At 36.1% G+C, this 11,452-nt stretch overlaps 1 protein-coding gene across 1 annotated transcript; it reads right to left on the bottom strand.

Moving 5' to 3' along the window:
* Positions 1-1,281: 1,281 nt before the first annotated feature.
* Positions 1,282-10,615, bottom strand: rplp2l (ribosomal protein, large P2, like). Its single transcript, XM_056461033.1, has 5 exons — positions 10,527-10,615; positions 7,444-7,567; positions 6,611-6,659; positions 3,275-3,370; positions 1,282-1,399 (listed from the first exon to the last, which is right to left on the bottom strand). Exons 2-5 carry the CDS (start codon positions 7,564-7,566, stop codon positions 1,323-1,325), a joined length of 345 nt encoding a protein of 114 aa, XP_056317008.1. The 5' UTR covers position 7,567; positions 10,527-10,615; the 3' UTR covers positions 1,282-1,322.
* Between the last annotated feature and the right edge of the window lie 837 nt (positions 10,616-11,452).

Genomic DNA, 11,452 nt, shown 5'->3' on the forward strand with positions numbered 1-11,452 from the left:
TAGAGACCTTAAGCTTTACATAGAAAAAAATAACTTAATGAAATGCTTACGGTCAAACCTGATTCAATGAATCATGCTAAGCTAATAATGACGCCTAAACAAGAACAAGAATATTTTCAAAAATGGCTCAAGTCAACGGTTTAACTCAGACTTGTGGTTGGTGAATGGTGGTTTCTTTAATCAATGTGTATTTAAGCTAATATTGGGCCTTTAAATAACGCAGTGCAGCGATTTAAAAAAGTTAAGAACCCTGCTAATGTGGCATTAGTAGAGTAGCTAGTTTTACCAGCCTGATGCAGTTAAAAAAATTATCCACAGGTGTCAAAGTTAGTTCCTGGAGGGCCACAGTTCTGCACAGTTTAGTTGCAACTCTAATTAAACACACCTGATCAAACTAATTGAGTCCTTTAGGCTTGTTTGAAACCTACAGGTTAAGATACGGTCACACTAGTTTAAGTTTGCGAAATTGTCATATGGTGCTGCGAAAAAGCGCGGGATTAAACAAGATGATTAGACATTTTAAAAAAGCAAGCGATTGGTCCATATTAAAAATTTCTGTACTGAGAGGTCATGTTCTGATCTTCGATTGGTCCTACACAGTCAAGTGATGCAATTTTGCAGGTCAGACTTCAAGCTTGGAACTTTGCAACGCAGTGAACTGCGAAAATTGACGCACTCGCGTGCGTATGAATGGAAGTCTATAGGGATGTTCCGGTCTATGACGTGAATGCGTCAGACCGGAAATGCAAGGTCATGCGTCAAGTTTCGCAGATCGCTGCATTGTAAAGTTCAAGCTTGGTGAACTCTGACCTGCGAAATCGCATCACATGATTGGGTGAGACCAATTGAAGATCAAAACATGACCTCTTAGTACAGAAATTTAAAATATGGAGCAATCATGTTTAATCATCTTGTTTAATCCCACCCCTTTTCGCGCCATTCGACAGAATTTTACATGCTTAAACTCTAGTGTGACTGCAGCGTTAGAGCAGAACTAAACTGTGCAGGGCTGTGACCCACCAGGAACTGACTGACACCCCTGCTCTAAAATCTTTGATCATCATGAACAGCATGCCACTATCAAAAAAAGGGTGAGCTAATATTAAAGTTGAGCAATTTTCAAAACTAAATTACTAGGACAAGTTTAATAAAGCTCATTCACACATTTAAGACAATAAAACAGTAATATGTGGCTCTGGTGTGTGATCTCGAAGTACAAATTTCCATCACTAATTATATGACCTTCATTTGAACATCTGAAATGACCCAAGGAGGCGAAAATGATTTTGTAATAAACTTTATTTTGGTCCCGTGGAGAGAGTTTAGTCAAAGAGTCCGAATCCCATGTCATCATCGGATTCCTCAGACTCCTCTTTCTTCTCCTCTTTCTTCTCCTCCGCTGTAAAAATAAACAGGAAAAAATTTATGAACATTACATGCCCAACAATACAACATCCGCTTAAACCAACAAACGCTCAGAAGTATTGAAGCATAACATGGCAGCACATGACACAAAATACACCTTTCAAAAGAATTACAGCACAATCAGATGAAAATATCTGAATGAATTGATCTGAGTTTACTGCGTGTGCTTGTGTTTGCTGTGCACAGATAGCGAGACAACAGTATAACGAGATCTAATTAATATTCAATTATCAGAAGTGTTAAAAAACGACAAATTCACAGTAAATAAATTCATTGCTAAATACGAATCAACTTTCCTGGTTCACTGTAGGGAATCTGTATAGGCTTTACAATTAAATGTATAGTAGAGCACAGAATTTAGCAATTTATTAAGTTTAAAGGTGCAGTGTGCAAGTTTGACACCCAGTGGTTGCACTAGGTATTGCACTTCTGAATCAAAACACAAGCACAGATTGCCAGATTGAGGACCAACAGGAGCGAGTCTGACTGTCGAGCCGAAAGGCTGATCTGAAGTGTTTTCTAACTAAAAGCAATGGCAAGCGATAGAAGGAATATTTTCCATATTAAAAGGAGTTTGTCCTAATCAACACCTCGAATTAATATATTAGAAATGACATTTATTGCTATACTGAAAGCAGCAGCGGATAGTTCACCTCAGATCTTGAAAATAAAATAAACCCTTTAAAACTGAACTTTAGAATTGTGACTCAAAACCAACACACAGTGATTCAGCATGTACATTCTGCATATTCTGTGCTTCTGAATGGCTGTATTTAAATTTCTGTCATGTTTCGTCTGGTGCAAACAGCCAAATTGCTAAGCACTGCAAATCTGGTCACATAGCGTGTTGTTAGGACACGGGGTTACAATGTAACCTGCGCACCTAATGTTTATGTCCATAATATTTATATTATTTACTAGTTCATATCCTCATGTCGAACTCTGAATCTGAGGCCCCGTTTACAGTCAGATCTTGATGCCTAATTCCGATTTGTTGCCTATGTGATTTTTTTTTTTATGCCTGTTCTTTTAATTGTAACCCATATCCGATTCATGCGTTTAGACTTGCCATACAATTTACGATGTTGCGTATGCATAAAGGCGGATTCTAGCATCAGCGCCCCACTAGAAGAAATTGTCTTGCTTTTAGCTCTGCGAAATATGCGAAGTTCACCCAACTTTAAAATGATTAAGGCAAAGGAGGAGGAGGAGGAGGAAAAGGGCTGTCAACGCAGCTTGAGCCTATGGTTCAAATATGGTGTCCTCCACCATTCAGAGGAATTTGTGGGTACGAGAGAGATCACGGGTCTGGTGGGAGCAAATTGTGGTGGCTGACCACTTTCCTCCATGTTTCCTCGGTTGTTGTTGTTTCCCATGTCGATGTCTCCACACACGCTCTTTCTTCTACGTCATTAAACGGCAGAGAAGTACCACAATGTCGCAAGTTTGATGACGTACAAAACGAAACGCCTCAATAAATCAGATCTGCTTCTTAATCCTGTGGTATAAGGCAGAACTGGCTATTTGCTTAACTTTCGCATCAAAAAGTGTTTTGCATCAAACCACCCACATATTAGCCCTCACAGAGCATGACTCAAGTAGATATTATTCCTTCCAAAACAATAAATAAAAACCTCTCTAAGAGAATATTACACATCCATAATCATACACTCTTAAATTGTACAAAAGCGGAGATGGTACCTTTTTAAAAAACACATTTTTATTTATCTAAAATGTCCATATTAGTATCTTCAAAGTATATTTTAGAACCTAAAGCACAACACTAAAAAGTACAAAAATGTTCTCGTAGTAACTCGGGGCAAGTCTAAATGAAAAAGGAGACACTGACCGGCAGGGGCGGCTGCAGATCCTCCAGAAGATGGGGCAGCGGCACTGGAAACTGCTACAGCTCCACCGGACGGCACACTGGCCAGCTTACTGAAACCTGTCCAACAGAGACAAACACAGATCATCAGAAATGCTCATGAAGATGAAAACAGGACACTCATATGCTGACCAAGCAGAAATGTCACGTAGCCTCTGATGATTTTCCTCCAGAAGTTAAAGTACCTGCAGGAACAGCTTGACTGAGGTTAAAGTGACCTGCAGGGTTTCCACAAACTCTCTGAACAACAAATTTCCGTTTAGTGTTATAAAAGGCTTTCCAAGAACCCTTTTGCAGTAATCAAAGCGCAATTTCTGAGAAACTTTTCTGAAAGATGGAATTTACAAATGATGCAAACAAAACTATTTATAAAATTACTTTCAAAACTACCTAGTGCAGTAAATTATAGGACAATCTTACATGACCACTGTTAACATAAATGAAAGCCAGAGAAAATAAGACTTCAAGTCCTTGCTTTTAAAAGCATCAGTAGGTTTTTTCCTATTCTCCAGGTTGACCATAGTTATCAAGTAAAATGTTTCTTATACACGGTTTCCAGATTTCATGATTCTTTAATAAATCAAACTGTTTTTTTAAGCATAGAAACTCTAATGAACTATATGAAGAAAAATGTTGAATGTAAATTAGGACTGGGCGGTATATCGAGTTCTGGAGATATATCAATATGACTCTCCAACATGATGCAGGATTACCCGATATCTTTCATATCGATATGGTTTGAGGCCACACGTGTGCATTCTGCACGAAACAGACCATGCCAAGGTAGCACGTGAGCTCCACTTGCACAAATGTGCGCATGCGCAAAATGAATGGTTCACTCTCTGAGTCATAATAAAGATTTGTTCAGAAGGAACGAATCGTTTAAGAACGACCCATCACTGACGTGACATGGAGGAACATGCAGTGCCAGTGTTGTATCGAAATCTGACTGCCCGGACAAATCCGACTCCCCCTCACTTGCACGCACGTCACAGCGATTTATCAGAGACCTTTTATCGATAACTTCTTCCACAATTGACAGCAAGAACGAACACAGAAGCCTTGTCGAATTGACAAGCAGCACCAGAATGTGTTCATAAAGAATTAAAAACGCCAAAATGGGACGAATTCATAGCGCTTTTTTAAAAGTGAAACCACACCAAAGTTCAGGAGTTATTACAACAAACTCGCCGTTAGCTACTCTTTCAACAAATAACAATAAAATAATGATAATTATGATGATAATAACAGGGAGGGAAACCCCTGTATTTTAATTATATTTTGTTTAATAAAGTTTTAATAAAGGCTTTGTCTCTCAAGGTAACCATTTATGGGGAAATACCAGATATATATCGTATAACATCATTCCTCCTAAATATACAGATATGATTTTTTTGCCCATGTCACCCGGCCCCAACGTTTGAAATACACTTGCGTTGGCAGCCGGATTGAAACACACCTTTTACCCACGGCACATAAATGGTTAACTACATCCAACAAACAAAAAAGTTTTTTTTTTTACACACCTTTTCTTTTTAATGGGTAAAAGTTATTTTAAAAAGGTTGTTGAAATAAAAGAAATCCACTATTTCTATTGCTAGCCATGTCCACCCATTGACAGGTAAAGCATGCTCTCTCTAAAGTTGCATTATTGGCATGACATTTAGTATTGCCAAAGCATTGTATAAAGTATGTAATATATTAAGATTAAATTATTAAAATACAGCAAATGCGAAATAAATAACCGAAAAATGTAATAAAAATAGACACTGCTAAATATTATTATAACTAGAATAAAAAGTGTATATTTAAATAAGGTAAATTAGTTGATTGGCCATTTTTAATGGTGTACAAATACTTTACAGCCAGTATATTTTGTCTCTTCTGGTATAATTTAATGTGTATTAATAACTTAATGTTTAATTAATGTTTTAAAAGTAATGCAAAAACACGTAAAAATAACGGCAACCTTAGAAAGTGAGAGTAAAACCCGAATACCGAACATTTTAGGAAATTCAGAAACTACAACCGGATGGATTTTGGCACAAAAGGTGCATCTCTGTGGGTCTGCAGAGCAGGTGAGAATGTCTGTGTGAGTGTTGAGTTCTCGCACGCACACAGAACCAGCAGAAGGAAACGTGCAGAGCGAGAGATTTTCCACTTGTTAATTAATCGCAAATGTTTGGCTTTCATGGGCTGATATAAAAAAAAAGTGTAAAGGGATGATAATAGTAGTATTATTCATGTGTCACCACCAAATATGGTGTATGGAAGCACTGTATAGAAGCAATTTATCTGCCAATGGGGTGAGAAAAACTCAATTTAGAAAGAAAGCAATTTTTACACTGCACTGACAGATGCATTATTTTAAGTAAAAACTCTGTAAACTTGTTACATTTCTCAGAACACAAACCTGACTTCTTAGTTTTGTATCAAGTGTCTTGACATAATCTGGGTTTCCATTGCACTGTTAGAAACAAGTGATGGCAAGTGACAAAATTCGAATAACCTATTGACTAGCGAAAAAGCTTTTGTGCTTGCTTGAGGTGGTTTTGGACTTGGGGGAAAAGGGGTTAAACTGAGAAGGAAACATTTGCTGAATAAACTGATGTAGCACACATTACAGCCACGTGACCAATTAGCTGTCTCAACTTTGGCTACCTTGTTTACTGTTAGTTGCTAGGTTACCAATACTACAGTTAGCCACCCTAACTACTTAATGAAAACACACCTGACCCACATCAAAGAGCTTAGAATGACCAAGAGAACATTCCATTGCAACAGCAGCACGATTCCGCCATTTGAGTAAAAGCGATCACCTCCATCGGATCTTATTGTTGTCGCGATGGCAAGCAGCTGCTTTGTTTTTTTATTTATTTACTTAAAAAGCACATAACTTATAATTTGCTTTTGTTCTATTGGAATTTTCATTTCAAAATGGTCATTCCAAATTTCCCAAATCACACTAGAGTGCTCATGGTGATTCTATGCTCTCTGCCCACATTCACACCTTATTTTATTATTTATTTTTTTTTTTTTGAAACTTTAAAAAAGATTTGCTTTATGATAGGATGGAAAACTGGACTTTTAGTTTGGTATAAAAAGACATTTTCTTCCCCATGCAACTTTTAATACCAAGACGACGACTTTCTCCTCTGATTTAAAATCTTATTAATAATAGAAACAGTTTTTTTGCATCTGGCAACTAGGCTTGAAGCAAGAGGTTTATAAAATTAAGTCAAAGACCCCATTGACATCTTTAACCATTATGCAACCAGTTTCAAATAATGACCAACTCACCCTGGGCAATCACCTCCTCCAAATTTTTGCCATTGAGTTCAGCCACAACCTGCAACACAAAAAGTGACTGTTAAAGTCTGTGCAAACCAGAAGTTGATGAGACTTATTTCAGTAAGTTCATGTACTTCCAACTGAAATGAAATATTTAGTAGAGGTGAAGTTTCACATCATTCACCCATAAAAAAACGAACAGTAAGCGGGGCATGGTTAAAAATATTGTGGTTGAATTGTCAAACTGACATCAACTGAGAAGGACCGATAAAACACAGAAGGAAATGGTCAGGCTTTGATTGAAGATTACCAAAAACTCTTTTTTTTTTCAGTGGATTAACTTTCTGAGATTGTTTAAGTAAAGATCAATGTGTGCTAGCAAAATTAACATTGTAATGTAACATTTTACACCATCTTTAAAGGTCCCATGAAGTGCTTTGAAAAGTTTGACGTAATCTTAACTTAAGCATGGAGGGCGGGGCATAAAGTAGCTCCTCCTCTTAAAAACAGCTAATTGCATTTTGAGACAAAGTGAAGCATTAAACAGGATATGTCAGATACCATAAAGCATTTGATTGGTCAGAAGATTTGATGAGAAACTGAAGCTTGAGGTGACGTATAAATCCATTTTGGTCAATTCATTTTGGTGGAAGCGACAAACTGCAAGCTTTGGATGTTTGTATCAGGTTATAACTTCTAAATGTAAATTTTGCCACTGTTCCATAGCACACTAGCTTATAGATATCCTAAAAACTAACATAAAGAGAAGCACATAAGTCAAATTGGCAATCCCTCAAGAGCACACCCTTTACTCCTGTATAATGACTTTCTTGAATATTCACCTTGCTCATACGGACGTCATCGGCCTCAATGCCGACGCTCTCCAGGATCTTCTTGATGTCTCCAGTGCTGGGACTGTCTTTGCCTCCGAGGGCAGCGAGCAGGTAAGCAGCTACGTAACGCATCCTACAACAAATAAACAAGCACTTAATGGATTAACAGCAAGTTTAAACTAAACAATGATCATCATTGAAGAGACAGTTCATCCAAAAATTAAAATTGCTATCATTTAATCATCCTTTACTTGTTCCAAAACTGTTTCTTAATATTCTTAAGAATGTTAGGGGTAAAACAGCCATTGACTTCCACAGTATTTTTGTTCCTACTACAGAGGACAATGGCAGCTTTTCTTCCAACATTCTTCAGTATATCAGAACAAAGAAAGGCATAAGATTTTAACTACCCGACAGAGTAAATGTTGAGGATGTTGACATTTTTGGGAGAAAAAAAATCCCTTTATACAGTATGCAGTAACTGAATGGTCCATTAACAATGTTTTTTTTAATAACTTAATTATACAATACTCTTGTATTTAAAGAATATTTATTTTACGTCAACTTATAATGAAGCACGTGAAAACCAAACAGCCTAATAATTTAACATATACTAATTTGTTTTAACGTTATGGAGCACTGGCTATATTCAAGGCAAAGTCTGGATATATTTATTGGTGATACATATTAAATACATAAATTTACAAACAAGTTTCTAAAATATTTTTGAACAATAAAAACTAATATAGTTTAGACATACAATAAACTAGAGTATATACAACTGCTGAATTTAAATGAACCCCAATTTCACATTTACATTTTTTGGTGTAGTATCCCTTTAAATGAACTCTAATTTTACGGTCCAATAACTTGACATAAAATTAACCTTAAATTTAAGTCAGGTGAACGACTACAAATTTGTCATAGCATAACGATATATATATATATATATATATATATATATATATATATATATATATATATATATATATATATATATATATATAACACGATAAACTGAGTTAATTTTGCAGTAAGTTACAACACAAACGCGTACACATAAACATCAGCATATATTACCCTATATTGGCTTTTGGTATAAAGCTGCGGTCACACTTGACTTTTTCTCCCATAGACTTCCATTCATACGCATGCGAATGCATCTGACAGGAAACGCAAGGTCATGCGTCAAGTTTCGCAGGTAGCTGCGGCGCAAAGTTCAAGCTTGGTGAACTCTGACCTGCGAAATCGCTTCACTTGACTGCGTGAGACCAATCGAAGATCAAAACATGACATTTCTCGACAGAGATTTAAAACATGGAGCAATCGCTCGCTTTTTTAAATGTTTAATCAACTCGTTTAATCCCGCCTCTTTTTGCAGCTCTGCACGACAGAATTTCACACACACAAAGCGCAGAGTGACCGCAGCTTTAGTTGGTGCTCTAAATAAAATAATGGCTAAAACTATTACAGTGGCGTTGATTTGTTAAGCCACATGGCGGTTTACTACCGCTAGCAGACTGTGTACCAATACACCAATCTGAGCTTCTGCACAACACCAGTCTCACTAATGAATGACTGAGGGTGTTTTTGACTCAAACACTCATTATTTGTTCGTTTCCAGACGGTTCATACGAGTGTACTTATTCACTCACTTTGCTAAGAGGAGTCTCGTGTTCACTATTATATCATCATCCTCGATCACTGTCAGCTTCTCCATCAAATGATGTCACTTCCAAATCATAGCCTTAAAGGTGTTTTACACGAATTTTGTGTTCAATTTAATGCAAATGTGACAGGACTGACATAAACATGGGGACGATCGTAAAATATTTGAATAATTTATTTATAATTTCATGTTTTTAATCAACTTATGTGAATGATAACAACTTAAACTTGCTATTTCAGATTTTTTTTCTCTAAATAACAGTTTTTAGCTAACAAAACTATCAAAGCTGTAAAATCAATTGGGCTGAGGACAAGAACTGGGTTTGTACATTTGTAGTGTTTTTAATACAAACAAAAATCTGAAAACCAAATGAATGACATACCTTTACAGGACAACACGCAAAAATCAACCATCAGTCCATTTTAGACCATTTTTAAGTTAAAATTCTTTATTCACTGTATTTGTTTTTTAATTTTTTCAGGGACATATAATGTACATTACTGGTAAAATGCCCCATAAATATCAGCAGATCCGAACTATTAAGAAATTACAAATTAAAAGACAGGCCTTTAAATGTCACTTTGTACTGTATTATGCACGATCATCATGGCAAAACCCAAAGTTATTACAATTATTAACGATGTTTAAAATGGATTATTGGAAATATTTGAAAAGGAATTAGGGATAATAATTTTGTCTTCGTCTGTATATAGGTACATGACAAGGACGTTCATAGGACACAGAAGACAACAAAAATGTAAAACACTTAAATTAGTTAATTATTAATAATTATTTAAGTTAAACACTTAAAGTACTTTATATTCATTTCTTTAGCTTAGTCCCTTTATTTATCAGGAGTCGCCACAGCGGAATGAACCACAAACTTATCCAGCATGTTTTAAACAGCGGACGCCCTTACAGGTGCAACTCAGTACTGGGAAACACCCATACAATTTAGCTTGCCCATAAATAAAACTTATGAACTATCCCTTTAAAACTATAATTTTACGGTCTATTGACAATTATTATACATGAAATTAACCTAAAAATTTAACTCATACGAATACAACGAATGCAAATATTGGTTAAAGCTTAAATAAACAATACAGTGCAATACAAACACGTACGCATAAACGTCAGGCTATCCAAACTAGTAATACAATTAAAAATTAAAAGCACAAAAGGCTTTTAATGTCAGTTGATGGTCGGAAAAAAACAATTTGGAGTAAACTCATTAAGCCACATGGCGGTTTACTACTAACGTTACCGCTAGCAGGCTGTGTACCAACACGTCAATCTGAGCTTCTGCACTACATCTCTCTCACTTATGAAGAACTGCGGGTGCTTTTGACTCGAAAACGCTCAGTATTTACTCGTTTGAGACTCATATGGCTTTGTTATACGACTGTATTTATTCACTCACTTTGTGGAGAGGAGTCTCGCGTGTTCACTAGCGGGCTCGTGCAGGCGGAAAGGAAGCGGAAAGGCGGAGAAAACCGGGAAGACGACACAGCCGGTGACGTCACACGCGAGGAGCGAAACGAAAGGCTGAAAAGCACGTCAATCACCATAATGAGGGCGGAGTCTCTGCTCTGTTTATTACGATTCACATTATATTTTTATGAATAAAGTCGACAATATTATTTTTAAAAATGTATTACGACCAAAATATATTACATAAACGAACAAACACATCAGTATATGCTATTTTTTAGATGTAATGAATCAGCGTGCGTGTAAATCTTGGTGTAAATACATTGTGGTAGGCTAATAGTTAGCAAGGTATTGTTTAATTAACGTTTTAAATACATTGTCCATTTGAAAATACTCATTCCAAAAATGAACGAAAGCGTTTATACATATTACAGTAAGTACAGAGATGGTTACTGACACGGTTTATGGTTAACTGTTGTTATTGTAATGGACAAACCTATTCACTTCTTATTTTTAACATGTTGACATTGTTAATATGCAGAAATTGCTCTGTTATGAAGGACTTGAATGTATTACTATTTTAACGATTCTAAAGTATTTAGCTGTTATGTCGTCCTCACAAGCAAAAATGTGCCATTACTGTTTAAGAACAAAATATACCAGCAGAGGTCATTGTTTATCATGACAAAATAGTTGCTGTATCTCACTTGCATCATTACATTTGTTTCACATTGGTGGATTATACTTAATACCATTAGATTTACTTTCAGACAAGTCAGGTCCATAGCCATCCTGGTGAAAGGGATGGTTCTTTTTTCTCAAAAATTTGACCTTTTTGCATCATTCGCCTCATTTTCTATTCAATTGTAAGATTTAAATACTGCATTTTAGTGACATTTTTATTATACAAGAAAG

The sequence above is a fragment of the Danio aesculapii genome, chromosome 7, assembly GCF_903798145.1.
Source record: "Danio aesculapii chromosome 7, fDanAes4.1, whole genome shotgun sequence".
Classification (NCBI taxonomy): domain Eukaryota; kingdom Metazoa; phylum Chordata; class Actinopteri; order Cypriniformes; family Danionidae; genus Danio; species Danio aesculapii.